At 45.4% G+C, this 21,493-nt stretch overlaps 1 protein-coding gene across 2 annotated transcripts in view; it reads right to left on the bottom strand.

The window, feature by feature from the left end:
• Window positions 1-9,659: 9,659 nt before the first annotated feature.
• The window catches only part of ALDH16A1 (aldehyde dehydrogenase 16 family member A1), a 41,692-nt gene continuing 29,858 nt past the window's right edge, over window positions 9,660-21,493 (bottom strand). For both annotated transcript variants that reach the window (XR_014557264.1, XM_083707857.1), the window contains 2 exons: window positions 13,889-14,014; window positions 9,660-9,935 (listed from right to left, as the gene is read on the bottom strand). Coding sequence is in view for 1 of the 2 variants with exons in the window: in XM_083707857.1 (XP_083563983.1) it covers window positions 9,759-9,935; window positions 13,889-14,014 (303 nt within the window). In the remaining variant the exon portion in view is untranslated. The remainder of the gene's footprint in view (window positions 9,936-13,888; window positions 14,015-21,493) is intronic.

The raw sequence follows: 21,493 nt of genomic DNA, 5'->3' as shown, positions 1-21,493 counted from the left end.
ATCTGAAGGCAGCCCTGTATTGGGTTTTTAAAAAAATGTTTCATGTTTTTATTATGTTTTTAGATATGCTGTAAGCCACTCAGAGTGGCTGGGGAATCCCAGCCAGATAGGAAGGGTATATTTATTATTATTATTATTATTATTATTATTATTACTACTACTACTACTACTACTACTACAGTGGAACCTCGGTTTTCAAACTTAAGCTGTTCCTGAAGACCGTTTGACTTCCAAGACGTTCAAAAACTGAGGAGCATTGGGCAGTCAGCAAAATCAATTGCGAAAAAAGAAAAACACGGAGCGGAAGCCGTTCAACTTCTGAGGCACGTTCAAAAACGGAAGCAATTGCTTCAGGGTTTTCGGCATTTGCCTTCCAAAACGTTCGGCTTCCAAGACGCTAAAAAACCGAGGTTCCACTGTATTATTGAAGCTGCCAGAGTGACGGTGAGCAATCGCTGTCTCTCAACCCAGAATACCTCGCCATGTTGTGGTTTTTTTTGTGTGAGGTAAAAAGCAGGAAACTAATAAGTAATTTCCAAATTCTTTGGAAGAAGCCTGGAAGAAAAGAAGTGTAACAAACAAAATACTTATGGGAAAATGGAGTTGTTCCAACGAGATGCTAGCACTTCCTGTTCAAGACATTGTACTTTTACCTACTTTTCACTACAACAAAGTAATCATGGGGCCAATCCAGGGTGAAAAGTGGAAAACAAGGTGCTTTTGGGGAAAAAAATGGAAATGAGACAACTCTGGGTGTGACTCTTTGTGGGCTTCCTTTGGTAAACCAATATTATTTAACCACTCTTACTGTAACTGAGCTGCTGGGAGAATAAAAGGATGGAATAAGATGTTGTTAAGTATTATTGATAGCAATGAGATATAATCGTATTAAATATTGGGTGGGGTTGTTAGTACAGTGGTACCTCAGGTTACAAACTTAATTCGTTCCGGAGGTCCGTTCTTAACCCGAAACCGTTCTTAATCTGAGGTGCACTTTCACTAATGGGGCCTCCCGCTGCTGCCGCGCTGCCTGTGCGTGATTTCTGTTCTTATCTTACAGTGGTACAGTGGTACCTCGGGTTACATACGCTTCAGGTTACAGACTCCGCTAACCCAGAAATATTACTTCAGGTTAAGAACTTTGCTTCAGGATGAGAACAGCGTGCTCTGGCAGCGCGGCAGCAGGAGGAGGCTCCATTAGCTAAAGTGGTGCTTCAGGTTAAGAACAGTTTCAGGTTAAGAACGGACCTCTGGAATGAATTAAGTACTTAACCCGAGGTACCACTGTATATGTAATCTTAATAATTCTTACAGTAACCCAGCGGCATGTGCCGTTTTTATTATCTTCATCTGGTATTTATTATTTAACAGGTTTAGAAACTGCATCATGGCCAGAGGCCAATTCCTAAAAGCCACAGAAACATCTTTAGAAAACTCAAAAGAACACAAAAACCAGCGTTTATAGAAAACAATAAAATAATCTCTGCTCCGCAAATAGGCAGTTAATATTCCATAGGTGCTGAGTCACTCCCCTCACCCCCCCGAAAACCTGGAATAAATATGTCTTCAATAGGCCCTTAAACATCATGGCTTCAGGTGCCTATCTAGTTTTAGCTTGTGATTGAATCTAGAGGGCTGGAGCTGCAACACTAAAAGCCCAGTTGCTACTGCAAGCTGAGCACACCTCTGGGACATGAGACATTGTAAGTGTGTGTGTGTGTGTGTGTGCGTGCCCGCGAATAGCATCTGTCTTGCACTTAAAAAAAGAAACAGCTGAGAAGGGGGGAAATGTGAATCACATCAGTACTACGATGCTGAGGAAAGAGGTTGGTGGTAAAGTTTTCCTGCATAGGCGCCGGCTCCAGAGGGGGCAAGGCTCTTTGGGCCCCCTCAAACTTTTTTTTAAGGGAACCGGGGGCTCCCATTGTCAAGGCTGAATGTGGTGCCAGGTGCAGAGCGACATCGTGCACATCGCACATGTGACATCAGGACATTGTGTGATGTCGCGTGCACGATGTCAAGACACTGAGTCAGGCCCCCTCAGCGTTTTTAGTGCCTCTGTTTTCCTTATCTACATGTCCCAATCCTCAAAACTGCAGTTTGCACAATGGAAACGGTGGGTGGGGAGTTTGATTAGGGAAATGTGTGGGATGTGATACATAAGTAGCAGTCAAGGAGAACATTCCGTGTTTTCCTAGAGTGGACATGCAGGGAAAATGTTTGGTCCAGCCAGTCGAAAACTTCTGGTTTCCTCCTGGCTGGGACATACTTCCTTTTGCATGTGACTAGAGGGGGGTGTGACCTTACCTGTCCAGGTAACAAAAAGGCAAGTCACGTAGCATGCCCTCTCTCTTTGACCTCCTCCGTCGTTGGAGCAGCTTTTAGCAAGAATTGCTCTGTTGGCTCTCAGCCAACACGGCACACTGGGATTATCTACATATGGGATAGATCAGGGGTCAGCAAACTTTTTCAGCAGGGGGCCGGTCCACTGTCCCTCAGATCTTGTGGGGGCCCGAACTATATTTCGAAAAAATAATAATGAACGAATTCCTATGCCCCACAAATAACCCAGAGATGCATTTTAAATAAAAGGACACATTCCACTCGTGTAAAAACACCAGGCAGGCCCCACAAATAACCCAGACAGGCATTTTAAATAACAGGACACATTCCACTTGTGTAAAAACACCAGGCAGGCCCCACAAATAACCCAGACAGGCATTTTAAATAACAGGACACATTCCACTCATGTAAAAACACGCTGATTCCCAGACCGTCCGTGGGCCGGATTTAGAAGGTGATTGGGCTGCATCTGGCCCCCCGGGCCTTAGTTTGCCTACTCATGGGATAGTTCCACATGTATATACTCTGTAACTAAGTCTGCCTTCAGAGATCCAACAGATGATGTGAGTAAACTTCTTTTATATACTTTACACAAGATTGTGGCGTGTTTATTCTTTTAAGAGGGACATAAGGGAAATTACCAGGAACCTAATATAGAGAGGCTTAAACAAGCCTGCAACCCGCTATCTTCTGTGCATTTAAAAGGGGAATGTAAAACTCTGCTAAGTTATAGAACTTGCTAGCGCAAGTTAGGAAAGATATTAATAAACAAAATATCCTCTCCTGCCTCCCTGAACATTCCCACAAAATGGTGCTGGGGGAAAGATAACGACCCTCTTGACCCAATTCACTTTCCATGGGCCGTGGTCCTCTCTTTGAAGGGCTGTCTGCTTTAAAGCTAAAGAACCTTATCGGGGAGGAAGCAGGAGGGGCTTGAAGCTGCCCACCACTACTTAGTACATCCAGACAGCAGATGCATCAGGCCTGCAGCAGGTCACCAGTTTACCATCTTACCTGCTCCAGTGAGCTAGGTTGTATTTCTTTGGAAATCCTAGCAATTCCTTCTACATTTGCACCTATTACTAGCACATGCAGACTTTATGCAAATACATGCCTTCCTTTGGTGATGCATAAGTCGCCACCCTACCCAAAGCTCAGCATCCCCAGAAAATGTCAGCCCCACAACCTGCTGCCTTTAGCCATAGAAGCAGTTGTACTTGATACCTGGGGCTCAGTCCTGGAAAATAAGAAGCGAGGCAGGAAGAAAGTGGTAGGATATTGATGTTCTGTTCCACCTAAACAGCTGTGTGGAGCTGTTGTCTGTTTACATTCCAGCACAGCTTGCTGGGAACTTCCGTTTGTGTATAGCTTTTGCTTTATGCCGCTTCTTGCTTGGGCATGAAGGAGAGCAGACATGTTTTCTTTGTCCTGAATAAACTTCTTGTAAATATGCTTTACATATGCCTTTGTCCGCCCTTCCGCCGCGAAGAGTTTATCATCTCTACAGGCTTGCGTGCTCAGCTTCTGAAGCTCTGAGTCACAGTTTTGATGCAGAACCAAGGACTGGAGTTCGACCGGCTGCCGGCCGGTGGGCTGGAGCCATCTGGGGATCTGCCAATTGCCCCCGTTCCCAAAACAAAAAGGCCCTCTGAAGATGTGCAGGGGAGCAACCTGTCCCTCCAAGCCTAAGGTTAAAGGAGATGGCTTTTAGGTTATGGGTTGGGATGTGGTTTCCATTCCTGGTAGGCTTCAGCCCACCCCCTCTTAGAAATCAACCACAGGTTTCAACACCTCAGCCTTTCTTCCTCTGACTGCGCTCCAGCAGCCAGACACTTCGCAGAACATTCAACTTGGTGGTTTTGAGGTAAAAGGTTTTCTGCATTTCAGTGCCGGAAGTGCACAGCTCAAAAGAAAAGAGGCAGCAAATAAACACACATTGAAATAGCAGCAACAAAGCGACCCACAGGACGAGTGTTGAGGCGGAAAAGCTTGGAGGTGGGTGTGTTTCCAAAGGGCAAACCCAAGCCGGGGGGGTGGAAGGCTTGTGACAATGCCTTTTGTTAAAACCCATCATCACCAGCTCTGTGTGTATCTGTGTGCAAGAGGCAGTGTGGTGCAGTGGTTAGAGCGCTGGACTAGGACCCGAGAAAGCAGGGTTCAAATCCCCACTCAGCCATGAAGCTCACTGGGTGACCGTGGGCCATTCACTCACTCTCAGCTTAATTTACCTCACAGGGCTGAGCAGTCCTTTGGCAGATTCAAGCCAATTATTAACAGAGATTGTGGCTAGATTTCCCTTTCTGGGTGCAAAAAGGTGAAATCTCACCTGATTAAGCCTACCCTGTCTGGCTGCTGTTCTCATAGATTACAAATCTAGCTGTGTCATTTCCCCCCTCAACTCATTTTTAGGTCCATCAGTTCTTACACCCAGCATTCGGTAACCACTGAGCATTCGCTGCTCACATTGGTCTGAGTTTTGGGGGGAGAGGGTGACCCTTTGGGTTTTTTGTTTTTTTAAAAGACACTTGCCTTTCTGTTTCCCCCCTTATTCTGTTTGATATGAAGGGTTATATTTCTTTGATAGATACATGGTCTGCATTCCTTATACTGTAATGTATTGTTCTTCTGTTAATGCAGGGATGGGAACAGGGTAGAATATGGGGGACTGAGAGAGTGGGGTGGGTGAAATCGGGGCTTGAATGTGTTCACTGAGACAGGGAATCCCCTGGCATTGTGTTGATTTAGCTGAAGTTCCCACAGTGGTAGAACAATTGGGAAAACCCCATTACTGAGCCTATGAAAGTGCCTTGTCAGATCATCAGTGACCATAACAGCATTTTTTCAAAAATCCAATAAATAAATAGATCTATTGGCTACAGCCCTTGCAAGCTTCCAGGAACAGATCTTTGCAAGCTATGCAGCCTTTCCATTTATTTAAGGGATTAAGTCAGGGATTGAATTCGCCAGCTGGTATATATAATTCATGTGCTCTCTTGCTGAACTCTCACACGCCTTCCCATTCTGGTAAATTTTCCCCAAACTTAGTCCCAAACCAGGAAACTTCTTTGGTTTCACAGGGCAGTACCTAAACTTGAGAAAAGTGATAAAAGCAGATTCTTAACAGCACATAGGAAGTCACAATCTTTCCCAGATTTAACTGTCAATCCCTTTGACCTGGGAACTCTGGGAATCGTATTTTTATACACAGGTGAATAGAAATTTCCCCAGCAACTATCAACACTTCTAAATAAACTACATTTTTATCCATGTAGTATGTGCATTTTTGTACACATTATACGAATTGAGAACGGTGTTGCAAAATTCAAAGTGTGAATTTCGAAGGCAGGCTGCATCTTCGTTTCTGCATTGTTTAGAGAGCAGGAATTGGGTAGAATTGCCTTTAAAAATTCTGCCCTGTTTAGTAACTCCTTTTTGAGTTTCTCCTGCTTGTCATGGACTCTGCATTGCCAACTGGGATTATCGAGCCATGGGTATCATCCTGATAATCATTTATCGGAGCTTATTAAAACCACCTGTCCTGAAATCTGAGGTTTACATAACATTACAAATCCCAGCATCACCTGGTTGCTTTCATTCTCAAGGTTCCCACTAATTTCGGTCTCATCCACTGCAGAGCCAAGTCTCAGGCTGCTTTTACTCTGTGGAAATAGCCCCATTTGAGTCTCTCTCTCTTCTCACATATGCAAGCTGTGCTCATAAAGATGTTCCTCCCATGCTTTCCCTGTTCAGAATCCCAGCAGTGCTCGGAAAGTCCAGCTTTAAAGAAAGCCCAACACAACGGATATGGATCAGCCCCCTAGGTATAGCTGTTCCGGATGGTTATCGCCCATGCAGATGGTTCCAACCAGTTCCTTCTCTATGGTTCATTTCTCATCTCTATAAATCAGTAATTGTGACCGGCTCTGTCTGGCTTCATATGTGGTTCCTCATGCCATCCAGGGTGAGTGGCATAAAATGCTCCTGCCCTTCAGGACAGGGTGAGGTGGAGGATCACATTGCTGCAGGATCTCCTTGGAAAAAAATGAGGGGGGGGGCAAGGCCCCTCAGTTACCCCTCCCCAGCTGCTGCCCCAGGGTGGACGTCTGAAAAACCACAAAACCATGTGGGGCCAGCTCCAACAGTCAGAAAATCCCCAACCAAGCTCTGCTTTAAAACCTCAAACTAAATCCCAAACCAAGCTCTGCTTTAAAACTTCCAAGGAAAAAAGAGTCCATCGCCTCTTGTGGGAGTCTGTTCCACTGTCAAACAGCTCTTACTGTCAGAAAGTTCTTCCTGATGTTTAGTTGGAATCTCCCTTCTTGTAAACTGATGTCATCGATTTGGGTCCTAGCTTCTGGAGCAGGATAAAAGAAGCTTGTTCCATGCTCCATGTGACAGTTCTTCAGATATTTGAAGGAGCCCATCATATTTCCTCTCAGTCTCCTTTTCCCCCAGGCTAAACATACCCAATTCTCTCAACTGTTCCTCAACAGGCTTGGTTTCCAGACCCTTTATCATCTTGGTTGCCCAACTTTGCGCACGTCCGAGCTTGTCAATATCCTTCTTAAATTGTGGCACCCAGAACTGGACACAGCACTCCAGGTGTGGTCTGACCAAGGCAGAATAGAGCGGGACTACTATTTCCTTGATGTGGACACCTTTGCTGATGCAGCCTAGAAGAACATTAGCTTTTTTTTGCTGCTGCTGCATCACATCACTGAGTCATGTTAAGACCCCCTAGATCCTTTTTACATGTACTACTGGCAAACCGGGTGTTGGCCCAGCGCCAAGGGCCTTCTGGCGGTTCCCTCCCTGCGAGAAGCAAAGCTACAGGGAACCAGGCAGAGGATCTTCCCGGTAGTGGCGCCTGCCCTGTGAAATGCCCTCCCAGCAGATGTCAAAGAGATAAACAACTACCTGACATTTAGAAGACATCTGAAGGCAGCCCTGTTTAGGGAAGTTTTTTATGTGTGACATTTTAATGTATTTTTAATCTTTGTTGGAAGCTGCCCAGAGTGGCTGGGGAAACCCAGCCAAATGGGCAGGGTACAAATAATAAATTATTATTATCTATGCATCTGGTTCTTCCTGATTAAGTGTATAACGTTGCTTTTGTCCATGTTGAAATTCATTTTGATATGTTTTGGCTTAGTTCTCCAATCTATTAAGGTCAGATGCAGCAACAGTTGAGTGTAGGATCCCTCCGGTCTTCCAAACTGGATGCTTTTCCAACCTTAGGCATCCAAGTTTCTAACAGTTGTGCTAGATTCAATTACTTACATGACAGTTTGTATCTCACCCTCCCTCTTAGGAGCTCATGGACTGTATCATTGTGTGTCCAGTCTTATCCCCACAAGAACCCCATCATAACAAACATAAGAAGGGGCTGCTGGATCAGGCCAGTAACCAATCTAGCCCCACATCCTATCCCCACAGTGGCCAACCAGATGCCTGGGGAAACCTGCAAGTGGGACCCAAAAGCACCCTCCCCTCCTGTGGTTTCCAGCAACTGATCTTCAGCAGAATTACCACCTCCCTCCAACCGCACTAGGTCAGACAACTTGCGTATGATGTTCCAATGAGTTTCATGGCTGAGTGCGAGATATACACCCAGGCCTCTCACCTTTAAGCCCAATGGCCTAACCACTGCACAACGCCTCTCTCTTTCTCTCTTTCTCTCTCTCTCTCTCTCTCTCAACCGCCTCACCAAACCTTTGCAGGAGACCTCAACACAGGCTGCAGAAAAGGACAAGTGACTTTCCATTTCTGACTAACAGAGAACGCCTCTCAGAACTGTTTCCCCCCAGCTCAACCCACCATCCTTCTGACCTTTATCTCTCCAGAGCAAGTGTTTGAAATACCACAGCCACTTCTGATTAATATCGCATCGCTACCATCTCCCACCCCAAATGGTAAAGCATCAGAAAACCTCAACAGTGGGGTGTTGTTGTTTTTCCCCAGTCAGGTTCCAAAATTGATCAGGGACTCTGCAAATGAGAACATGAACAGAATGAGCCCCAGGCTGTCACCAGTGCCATGCCAAAGGAGGAGGTGGAGTTGGACAACAGCTGGCATGATGGGGGTTTCCCACACATATCAAGGAGCCCTTAAATCTTGACCCGGGGGAAGAATGATCTGGCAATCCCCCCCACCCCTTTTTTCATTTTCCCAGCCCAAGTTTGGTTCTCTGTTTTCCTTTTAGGCTGGCAATTTGAAAATATGAAAAACAATGGGCAGTGGGACAGTGCCTTGCTCAAGGAGCAATGGGGTGGGGAGAACAGTTCTCTATCCAATGCTCTGAAACACCTTTGTAGTGCTCCTTTCGACCTCTGAAAAACCAGAAGGTTAAAGGTGCGGTTGTTTGTGAGCTTTGCGACAGTGCTGCTCTCTGCGCTTTGAAGTCCCAGAAAGTGGGGCTTCCAAGTGCAGCATCCCTTGACATCACAATGATGTCAGGTGATGGGCAGATGGGCTGCCCCCGCAAGGTTCCTTGTGGAGAGGGATTGGCCGTTAAACCACTCTGGGAACTGAAGCTCTGTGAGGGGAGTAAAGGTAAAGGGACCCCTGACCATTAAGTCCAGTCGTGACCGACTCTGGGGTTGCGGCGCTCATCTCGCTTTATTGGCCGAGGGAGCCGGCGTACAGCTTCTGGTCATGTGGCCAGCATGACTAAGCCGCTTCTGGCGAACCAGAGCAGCGCACGGAAACGCCGTTTACCTTCCCACAGGAGTGGTGCCTATTTATCTACTTGCACTTTGACGTGCTTTCAAACTGCTAGGTTGGCAGGACCAGGGACTGAGCAAAGGGAGCTCACCCCGTCAGGGGGATTCAAACCGCCAACCTTCTGATCAGCAAGCTCTAGGCTCTGTGGTTTAACCCCCAGCGGAAATAAAGAGTGATCTGCCTAACTTGGTTGGGGAACCTGTGGCATTCCAGATGCAGTACTACAACTCCCATCCTCGCTGACCATCAGCCATGCTGGTCTAGCAACATCTGGAGTGCCACAGGTTCCCCATCCTGGTTTAACTAGTGCGGGGGGCGGGGGGACCTCTGGCCTGCAAAGCTCTTTTGGCCAAGCCACACCAACCTGCCTGTCACCTGCCTGTCAGGGCTTGGCGGAGGGGAGATAAGGATTTGGCCCACATCCAGTTCTGAACCCTTGATCTAATCCCTGCATGGCAAGGGAGGGGGCTGGTTTCATTGGAAGGGAGTGGAGCTTTGTGAAAGGGACAAGGGAGATGGCAACCATTGATTTTCCTGGATAAGGAACAGATTCAACCAGCTAAAAATATAAAAACATTTCCACATCAGAAGGGTTTTCTTATATATAAAAAACTACCAAACAATCTTTATTCTCAATCTCAATGTTTCCCAACCCTGATTGCTTTTCAGTTCAGCCCCACTGATCCAGAGGCTCAGTTGGCAAATATATCGCCCATGGGCATCCAAACGCTTTTACACTGCGTGGCCTGGTAGAGAAACTCTTCCCCAGCCCCCTCTCGTGGGTCAGCCCAGCAACGCTCCTCCGCTCCATAATTCACCCAGGTCCTCTTCAGGTTCCCAGCCGAGGCCCATTCAACAAGTGCAGAACCCTAGGCGGAAGAGGAAATAAAAACAAAATAAAGCAGAGGAATTGGAACTCTTCCAAGTTAAGGGGTACCTTCATTGATCTCGGGCAGAGGTGTGTTTTTTTTTTAAAAGTTCTTGATCTTCAGGGGTCATTTCTGCCCCCAATTGACTTATCTATCATGTGGAATTCATGCCCACTGCAGAGGCTTCTGGGAAATATTCTCATGTATGTGCTCAGTCCCGCTGTCTTGACAGGCCTCAGCATCATGCCCTATGAGCTGAGAGTATGCCATTGAACAGTGATCTACCTGGTGAGGGCCACAAAGCCCTAAATGGGGCCCATAGCATCAGCAGTGTGTCCCATCGCGGTCATGGGGGTCGGCAGTTTGTCAAGACTGCTGTGTGCTGCTGGCCTTAGGCCTATTCACATATTATTAAACGTAAATCACTTGGTGACCTTTAAGGTAACAAGCGACTAATAACGTCTAACAAATGATAAAAAATATTTATTAATGTGAAATTTTATAATTTGTGCTTTCATTGTATATATATCAAGGTGGTTCACAGAACATAAAAAAATCCAAAGAATCAGTTCATAAACATCTATAAAACAAAATAGAAACATCAGGAAATACTGGTTGGTCAAAAGAAAAATTCAGATTGTGAAGGCCTGTCTAAACAGTACAGTTTTCAGAAGATGTATAAGAGGAGGAACGGGATGGTTTTTGCCAAACTAATATAGGCTGGGAGTTCCACAGGGCAAGGCCTGCCAGACTAAAGCCAAACCTCAGGGGAATGAGGAACCACCACAAGTGCCCTGTCAGAGGATCTCAGTCTAACACCCGTAGCGGCAGGCATGGTGTCTTTCAGAGACGTTTGTCCGTCACTGTTGGTTTTCTCCCTCAGGAAACCATGACAAGCTGTGTTTGGGTGAGGTAAAATGTACTTTTGGCCTCCAGACTGCTCCTGAGAGAATAGGGATGGTTCTGGAGAATACAAAATTGTTACTGCTCTTAGAGATATTTGGATTCTCCAGAACTATTATCTCACCCAAACACAGTTGATTGCCAGGTTAGAATAATAAAGGCAATGCACTACCTCACCATAAAGGCCTCACTATTATCAAGGGCTGGGCTTGGGCATTACTCCACAAAAACCTAAAAAAAACATTAAGCAATGTTACATAACCTTCTTTTTCTTCCCTTTCATGCGAAGCCTGCAGGCAGTAATCTCTCACTCTCTCTCTCTTGGCTGCACTTTAATTAAACCTAGGTAGCGGCCATTGGGGGACACGGGTGGCGCTGTGGGTTAAACCACAGAGCCTAGGACTTGCCGATCAGAAGGTTGGCGGTTCGAATCCCCGCGGCGGGGTGAGCTCCCGTTGCTCGGTCCCAGCTCCTGCCCACCTAGCAGTTCGAAAGCACGCCAAAGTGCAAGTAGATAAATAGGTACCGCTCTGGCGGGAAGGTAAACGGCGTTTCCGTGTGCTGCTATGGCTCGCCAGAAGCGGCTTAGTCATGCTGGCCACATGACCCGGAAGCTGTACACTGGCTGCCTCGGCCAGTAAAGCGAGATGAGCGCCGCAACCCCAGAGTCGTCCACGACTGGACCTAATGGTCAGGGGTCCCTTTACCTTTACCTATAGGGGCCTTTGGTGGACAAAATAAAATTGCTTTTCAGGTTGAGCCAAGACCACTTAATGGACTCTGGCTTCAATCCAAAAAAAGCCCATTTCAGAGAGTCCTGTAGCCCTGCTAAATTTTCCCCTGACACACTTCTGTGTATTGAGACAGGAATACAGAAGCAGCAGATTTCTCGGAAGCAGACAATCCGTTCTCAGACTTTCTACAGATGAGAAACACTGGCTGCGTTAACCATACATCTGAAGCATATACCACCCCACCTCCAAAAATCCTGGGAACTGTAGTTTACTTCTCACAGAGCTACAATTCCCAGCACCCTGAACAAACTACAGTTCCTGGAGGGAGGGGAAATGTGCTTTAAATGTATGATGTGCACACAGCTACTGATAGAGGTTGAGATGTGCCAGTATACTAATAGGTAGGAAGAGAAGCTGAAAATTAATCTGCCTGGTAGCTTGGAAGGAACTCCTGGATTCATCCTCATCTAGTGAGTTGCAGGTAGCAGCTATAGGCAGGAACACTTTCTATGAGCTCAAGCTTGTACACCAGTCACAACCCTGTCTGGAGCAGTTGGACTCGCTCTTAGTCATCCGTGCCCTGTTTTTGTTGGCGTATGTCTGTCTCAGAAGACAATGGGGGAGTGAGCCTTTGGGAGTCAGTCAGACCATTTCAGCTGGAGCAGAAGGTGGCTGTACCAGATTGGTTAGCTCCAAAACTAGGCTACTGGAATGGACTTCGCCTGGGGCTGGCTCTATTATTATTGTAAGTTTATTAAGTCCACACACACACAATTTAGTACAAAATATCCTTTTCCAATGCTTAAAAACAAGTAAGGATAAAGAAAGGGGAAGAAAAGGTTTAAAACTTGTGAAAGGGGAAATAAAATAAGGAAATAGAGTATACAAAGCAAAAACATATGGGAAAAAGGAAGGGGTAACTTCCAATTCATTGTCTGTCAGCTATATATAGAAAATTATTCAAAACATTCACTCCAAGATAACCCCTGACTTTTCTACTTTGTATATACCAGTATTTTCACACAGGCTTAGCTCTGAAGGGCTGTAAATTGCAGCGGGCACAAAATTCGGCCTGCTGGATGCTGGGGGAAGCCAGATGTCTGAAGCATAACTCTGAAGCTGTGCCGGCTGTGGGCAAAGCTTCCTTTAAAGGTTCAGAGTCCTAAAGAGCTTGGGGCAAAGTTATTTAAAGGACCATTTTCACTCATAAAGTCCTGCACCAGCCTAAGTTCTGCTTTGGTGGGCCTTGAGTTTCCGCCTCAAAATATCGGTTAGGTTGACCTGCACACACAAAACTGGGCCTTCTCGGTGGTGGCCCCAGAACTTTGGAACTAATTTCCTATTGATTTGCACCTTGCCCCAGTGTTGGTGAGCGCTGGAGACCTTCTTCAATGCTACCATTAATGAAGATGGTAACCATGGTATCCTAGAGTTGGGAGGGGACCCTGAGGAACATCTAATCCTGAAATGCAGGAATATGCAACTGTTCTATACAGGGATCGAACCTTCAACCTTGGGGTTATCAGCACCATGCTCTAACCAACTGAGCTAACTGGCCAGCTAGGGCATCACAGAGCAGCTGCTTAGTTTTTCTGTGTGTTTGCTGCTGTGGCTATTCTACCTTTATACTTTGCAAAGTCTTGTTTGCGTGTTGCATTGTGAGGCCACAGGATACCAAGTCCATCTAGCTCAGCAATGTCTACACAGACTGGCAACAGCTGTGCAAGGTAGGGGGTGTTTTCTAACCCAGTAGATGCCAGCGATTGAACATGTGCTAATACCACTCCGATATTGCTCTTTCATACTAAAAATGCAGAGCTTCATGCAACGTGAGAAACCATGCATGTGTGCTTTTACATAGGTCACAGAATTCCTCTTCATGGTGCAGAAATAAGTACATACATTGGTACCTCAGGTTACAGATGCTTCAGGTTACAGACTCCGCTAACCCAGAAATAGTACCTCGGGTTAAGAACTTTGCTTCAGGATGAGATCAGAAATTGTGCGGCGGCAGCGGGAGGCCCCATTAGCTAAAGTGGTACCTCAGGTTAAGAACGGTTTCAGGTTAAGAATGGACCTCCAGAACGAATTAAGTTCTTAACCTGAGGTACCACTGTACAGCCTTGATGATGACTTCATTTCTCTGAGAGAAGAAGGTGTACTATTGCATATGTAAGGATCTGGAACTTGTTTTATTTATACAGAACGAAAGCAGAGATTCTCAGGAAGCTCAGCTCTGTCCTGGTAACATATTCTGCATTTTTCCTCCCAGGGCCACTGCATTAGATTGCCGCAGTATTTGCAAGGGATACTCACCTCCTTAGAGCCAAAGTACCACACGGCTTGCACATCTTGGTGTTCAGCTAAGGCCCGGCTCAAATGGTCCCGGTTGCCAGAGATGATGTTCACCACTCCACCAGGGACGTCCGAAGTATCTAGTACCTGATAGAGAAGAGATGGACGCTATTTGTTGCAAAGGTGACTGGCACTTTAAGACAAACTCCTAGAGAATTCACGTCACATGACTAGAGCCTGGTAGGTTAGTTCATTGTAGCCTGGATGAGACCTGCTAACGCAGTTGTTGCTTTGTTCAATTAATAACTGTGCCCTGTATTGCCTCTGCAACTATTTCCTGACTGCACCACTGGCCGGCACCAAAATAAATATTGGAGGCAAGATTCCAAAGGGCCCATATAGGCTATGAGGCAAACTGGAAACACATTTTAAAATATGAGTTTATTGGTAACACACCAAGGATTATGTAATATCTGGTTTTTGGGTTTTTTAAATAATGCAATAACCCCATTGTCCTTGGGTTCTATACAAAAGTACCTGAAATTTCTTTTGTTGGCTATAGCTCCAAAATCTTCTGGCTGGTGGTAAGAGTTTGAAGTTCTAAATTGCATACTTTTTTGTCCCATTTGGGTCCCAGAGGACTACTGGGAGAGATCTACAACATGTTGGAATACTTCAGGTGTGCCACGGGAGAGAATGGACTGTGCAGAATGCGCATCGACATTTGAGGGATAATGTAACTTTTCAGATCGTGTGTGGGAAAAGAGTAGAAAAGGAAGAAATCTGGGGCATTGACTTTCAACTGCATGTTACTAGCTGCCTCCACTTAGCCATCTGTCAGAAAATATACAAAACCAAAAACCCAGACACTGCACTATTGGGGAAACACCACCCCTTCCAGAAACATGCAGTCCCACAGATATATGTGTGCTCCTTTTCATTCCATGTAAAAGTAGTTGGGGATTCCATGCCTGAACATTGCAGACGGCTCTTGCTTCAGAATAATGACAGCTACATGTTCCTTCATGGGAAAATCATAGCATTTTCCTTACCAGGCAGCAGTAAAGAAAACCTGGGCTAAAGCACACACTTGTATCATTTTAACAAGCATAGCTTTCCGTGAAGAATCGTGGGAACTGTAGTTTGTTCAGGGTGCTCAGAATTGCTAGAAGACCCTTCACAAAACTACAGTTCCAGGATTTATTGGTGTTTTTTGAAGGGTGGGAAGCCATGACTGTTAAAGTGGGATAAGAGAGAGGAGTGAATCCCAAAGGGTTCCTGCCAGCAATTTTACAAGCTTTTTGTGACAGTGATTTATGAATTAGTCACTGCGTAATTTTGAAATCACTTGTTATTATAAGCCTTTAGTTCTCTCAAGGGGAAAATTATAACTCCCTCCCAGATTTTTGTATAAACACATTTTTTTTATTAGAGTAATAAAAATGAACACCAAACCAGAGAGAACAGAAAGCTGCAAGCCGTTGCTTACAGCAGGCATAGGCAAACTCGGCCCTCCAGATGTTTTGAGACTACAACTCCCATCATCCCTAACTAACAGGACCAGTGGTCAGGGATGATGGGAATTGTAGTCTCAAAACATCTGGAGGGCCAAGTTTGCCTATGCCTGGTTTAGAGGCTTTTACGCAGCAATATATAGCAATAGTTTTAAGTTCTGTGTTCATTTCTCTTTCCCATCTTGCCTTTGTCTGACATCCTTTCTGTACAATTTGTGTCCGCACTGTGCAGATAGGCAGTTACTCTTCCAGATGGACTTCCGCAGTCAAATAAAGGTTTTAGAAGGGATTTGATAGCCCTTTCTCCCTTGTGTAGGTCAGGTGTGGGGAACATTTGTCCTGCTAGATGTTGAACTACAAATCCCATCACCCCCAGCGAGCATGGTCAGTGGACAAGGCTGATGGGAGCAGCAGTTTAGCAACATCTGAGAGGTTCCTCACATTTAGTAGGTTATGAAGCCATGCCAGAACATGAAAAAATCTAAATTATTTGCCACGCCCTTGTTTGAATGAATGCTGTATTCCAATAATTGCTCTTTGCCATAATTCCCAATACCACTGATTTGGGATTAAGCAGCCAGCCATCTTTGAATTCTTCACTATTACCTGTTGACCTGCCGGTATTATAAACTTGATTAAGTTTGGAGAGTCCTCGTGGCTTACGAGGAGACCCTCCCTGGAGTCCAAAAATGTCCTCTTCGGGTTCCAGGAGGGTCTCCTCGCAAGCCACTAGGTGCTTCCCATTTATGTGCATTTCACTGGCACACATGAAGTCCCCGAACATAACCCCCGCGTAAATGGGGAGTTGCTTGTAGTACAAATAGATTTTTTTAAAATAAAAATTGAAAGGGAGTTACAGCTTGTTTATGATTCTGAACACCTGCTGCTCAAGAGGCCCCAAGTTCCTGACAAGGAGGAGACTGATTTCCCCCTTAAATTGTTGAATTAATCCTAGTGGTTTAAAGACTGTCAGTAACAGATAATTTCAAACTACATAGTGGTACATTCATGCATCATTGATGAAAAGGAGGTTGCATTGCTGGCAGGAACCTCTTGAAGAGTCTGTGCAGGGAATTGGAGAAACTCCCTGTGTCTCTTTGGGATAAGACTTATTTGGTCTTTCTGTCTGTTCTCAAACCAGTTGCCATTGCAGCTGTGATCCTCAATGTTTTCAGCTACACAGCTTTCTATGCTAAAGAGCCATTGGTTGCCCCAGCTACAAAATGTTTTGCAGTATCCTTACTTTCCTGAGGGGGCGCATTCACAAGTGTGGCAAAGTAGGAAGGTGGATGTGTAGCTCCGCTCTCGCCTCCCGATTTATATACGTGGATTGTGGTACTTTAAAGGCTAATAGTTTTAGGTTTCTCTGACAAATGGACACTAGGCTATATGCATAAGGAACATCATTCTGTGGTGCAGATTCAGGAAGTTACTCTCTTTTCTTTCTCAAGCTGTTAATAGCTACCATTCCTGGTGTCTCTTAATATCAAAGTATATTAAACAATAGGGACACGGGTGGCGCTGTGGGTTAAACCATGGAGCCTAGGACTTGCCGATCAGAAGGTTGGCGGTTCGAATCCCCGCGGCGCGGTGAGCTCCCGTTGCTCGGTCTCTGCTCCTGCCAACCTAGCAGTTCGAAAGCACGTCAAAGTGCAAGTAGATAAATAGGTACTGCTCCGGCGGGAAGGTAAACGGCATTTCTGTGTGCTGCTCTGGTTCGCCAGAAGCGGCTTAGTCATGCTGGCCACATCACCTGGAAGCTGTACGCCGGCTCCCTCGGCCAATAAAGCGAGATGAACGCCGCAACCCCAGAGTTGGCCACGACTGGACCTAATGGTCAGGGGTCCCTTTACCTTTATACTAAACAATGGTGATAAAGCAGAACCACCAACTCACATAGATCAAATGGAGATGGTGTTCTATTTGATGAGCTACTTAGGGTTGTTGTTGTTGTTTTGCCAAAGTTGTTGAGCTTTTTGGCAGGATCTGAATAAACAAAGTTTGAGCTATTTTTAAGGACACACACCAAAATCTACACTTCGGTTGCCATACATCTGGATTTTCAGTGATTTCCGCCCAGGTACTGCTTCCAGCTGCAGTATTCAGGCTACGTCTGGGAAATACCAGGCAACCCTAGAGTTACTATAGAGGTGGGCTGAGAGTTTTGGGATAGGTAGGGCTGTAGCACATACTGCTTTCTTTTTGAACTTATTATACAGACAGGGACTCAGTGCTGAGACTTCCAGGTCTTTTATTACAGTAGATAGTTTAACAAGTTTACTTTAGAGACGTATGGTAATATAGTAATATAAGTTTATTTTGCTTTTATGAGCCCTAATTTAAACCTGACTGGGTTTTTGTGTCACCCTCTCCTCTAGGCTGAAGTAATAAGACAGGGGGGTTAATAACAAGATGAAGATGAAGAGCCATCATTTTAGCTTCTGCTCTGCCATGCTCCTAGAACCAGCCTGGTGATCCCACTAGGTTGCATTCTTGCCTTACGCAGAGAAGATCCACTGAAGTTCATAAACCTTAGTTAATCATGCCGATTTGTTTCAATGGGTCTGAGCAGCACTAGCATTGGATACGACTTTCTCTCTCTCTCTCTCTCTCTCTCTCTGCTTTGCCTGGTCACATAGATGGAGAGTCTCACAGAAAGGCTCCTCCACATTCCTTGACTAAATTGGGACAAAACACTCTGGGCTCAGCACTGTATTTTGCAATCCTTGGCAAGACAAATTCTGGAAATGCATATACAACATCTGCCAAAGAGAGCGCGGTTTCTGCTTTGGATGCTTTCATAAACGCCACACGAGATTCTCTCCCGCCCCCCGCCCCCCCGAATCCGAAAGTGGGCCATGAAGAAGAATTTGAGAACATAAAAAATGGCAACGAAACTCGAATCCTCACACCGAATCAGACCGGTATCCTGATCAACACACCCAAAGGAAAAAGCAGAAGTGGGAAAAGGCCACCATTGTGGAACGCTATTGTTGCCGGTTCCCTCTCACCCCGCAAGCAACTTGACCACTGCTTAAGTAATCTTGTTATATTGTATTGGAATGTGGTTTCTGTATGTTATTATATTTGCTATTGTTTTGCCATGTTATTATGGAATTGCTACTGTTGTGCTATGTTATGAAATTGTTGCTATGTTTTCCTACGTTCTTGTGAAATTGTTTTCATAGGATTTGCTTGAAATTAATCCCCCGTTTCTTGGTTGTAAGCCTCTTTGAGAATGAGTTTCTGGGTGGAAAAAGGGCACACAAGTAAAATGAATGAATGGATGAAATGCAGATAATGGGATGTCTGCTGGTCCAGTTCATTTAATACATGCTCAAGTACAGGTAAACAGATAGAGTACCAATAACAATATTAATTAATTAATTGATCACTAACCATATTGCAGGGGTTTGCATTGCAGGGCCTGGACTAGATGACACTTTGGGCCCCTTCCAACTCGACAAATCTATTATTCTACTATATAGTCATTTATCCATGAATAACGGGCCAATTCACTGTATGCCCTTGCTACTAAAGTGTTTGTGTGTTGGCCGTTTCTTTTTACGTAACATACGGAGATAACAGCTTGTTTCCTTTCGTTAATGACTTGTATTCACGTATTTACAGTGTAGTACTGATATCAGTAGAGGGACACAGGTGGCGCTGTGGGTTAAAGCCTCAGCGCCTAGGACTTGCCGATTGAAAGGTCGGCGGTTCGAATCCCTGCGGCGGGGTGCGCTCCCGCTGCTCGGTCCCAGCGCCTGCCAACCTAGCAGTTCGAAAGCACCTCCGGGTGCAAGTAGATAAATAGGGACCGCTTACCAGCGGGAAGGTAAACGGCGTTTCCGTGTGCAGCTCTGGCTTGCCAGATGCAGCTTTGTCACGCTGGCCATGTGACCCGGAAGTGTCTCCGGACAGCACTGGCCCCTGGCCTCTTAAGTGAGATGGGCGCACAACCCCAGAGTCTGTCAAGACTGGCCCGTACGGGCAGGGGTACCTTTACCTTTACTTTACTGATATCAGTAATAATATTCTCCACCCCAGTTTTAGTAAAAAAACAAAAACAAAAAAACCTACAACCTCCATGAATGTTGTTAGGATATATTTATTCCTACTTTCAGGAGAGGCTGCTGTGGAAGGCAATGCCCTCTCTTTTCACTGGAAATATTTAAACAGAGGCTGAGCAGACACCTGGTCCCAGATGCTGTAGCTGCTGCAACCTGAACGGTCCCTGGAAAACCACAGATGCACTGACACCCTCCATGAAACTGTCTAATATCTAATAATAATAATAATAATAATAATAATAATAATAATAAAGCCAAAGCTGGGCTCAGAGCGGCTAACAACAGTAAAAATAGCATAGTTTACATAAAATCACAGTCAATTAATTGAAATACATTTTAAAATCAGTTCAGAATCAAATTAATGGCAACCATTGGGCTAGAGTTCTATGAAGATTACAGAAGGAGAGAGAGGGTGGAACAGCTCTGTGTTGCAGGCCCTGCGGAAAGATGTCAAGTCCCGCAGGGCCCTAGTCTCTTGTGACAGAGCGTTCCACCAGATTGGGCCCCAGATCAACAGCTGCCTACGCCTGCAGCCATCACTTTTACCTTCCGAAAGAGAATTCCACAAATTAATCCCATAATATGTAAACAAGAGCTTCCTTTTGCCTGCCCTGAACTGTCCCCTTGTCTGTTTCACTGGAGGCTGCTGCTGCTGCCCTCTTGCGGGTCTGAGTCATTCCGAGAGCGGTTTTCCCTAAACCACTTTCTTCACACTGTGCCTACATTTTATAGAGACTTTCATCACATTCCCTCAACTAACACTGCCCCCCCCATCCCCTGGGATTCTTTCATTGGAGGACACATGCCAAACCTCACCAAGCTGCACTCTTGCCAAAGCCAAGTTCTGTATTAATAATAATGATAATTTCATTTCTACACCACTTTATATTTTTAAGGAAGAAACCTTCAAAAGTGGTTTATAACATATTAAACTGTCAAATAAAATTTGCCCGCTCCCAATTTAAAAAAAAATAAAGGGAACATTTAGGGTGCATTTTGTACATGGGAGAAGAGTCTAGAACACAAAAGAACTGCATTAGGAACAGACGGGATGAAAACAGGAAGCTTTCGTTTCCAGTCTTGAAAATCATGCTTATTCAAGCAGGAAAATGAAGGGTGCCATGACCTCCCAAAACTTCCTCCATTCTGCATCCCCAAAGCACCACCATTTGTGAATGAGGCTGGTGGGGAAGAGAAACTGAGAAAGCTTCTTCTTTCCCCGAAAGAGAAAAATTCATGGGGAGGTGTTATATTCATCTCCTGCCTTCCAGTTAGCCAATCACGTTTGACTGAAGTGGCTAAGCAACACCTTTTTCATCTCCCCCTTCTTATTCATTTATTTGCAAAACAGAAAAAAATATATGCACCTCTCTGGAAAAGCTGAATTATCCCCCCATATCAGAGCCAAGTACACATCTGCTACCGTCTTCAGTTATGCAACTTACGGAGCGCAGATTTTGGGTTTCCCCAAGTGAGGGATTCTGCATTCCTTCATGGGGACCACAGAAGCCACACTTGCCTGTGTTCATGCCAGAAGTTCTTTAAAAAGGGAACCGTGCGAGAAATCCCCAGGCAAATGGGACAAAGAGAAACCTCCATCATCCAGCTGGAACAAAAAAGTGGATGCCATTGCCCTGAAACTGACATCCCTGGAAGTGCAATGCGGTCTGATTTCCTCCCACCTGCATCCTCTGACTTTGCTCAGGTGTTGCTACTATTGACCGAAGAGGATGGGAGGCCAGTCTCTCCATTTCTCCCTCTTCCAGCCCTTCACTCCTGGTATCTTGTACTTCAAATGCAGCAAGCCATGCACCAGAAGCTATGGTTAATATCTGCCAGAATCGCAGTAATGTGAGAAGCTGGAGGAGGAGGATGGAAGCCAGCTAATGGGACGAGGAGGAGGGGAGTTGAATTCTTCCCTGGTTCAGATTAAAATCCAAGTCAGAGAAAAACTGAGGTGTAACACCACTGCAGTGAGTTGCTGAGATTCATATTCCAAGTATATGAAATTGAGCAACATGGCCAATCTAAACCCTTCCCCT

Source organism: Podarcis gaigeae, assembly GCF_964106915.1.
Source record: "Podarcis gaigeae genome assembly, chromosome: 13".
NCBI lineage: Eukaryota > Metazoa > Chordata > Lepidosauria > Squamata > Lacertidae > Podarcis > Podarcis gaigeae.
The sequence above is the reverse complement of the archived record's forward strand: the minus strand, read 5'-3'. Positions and strand labels throughout refer to the sequence as shown.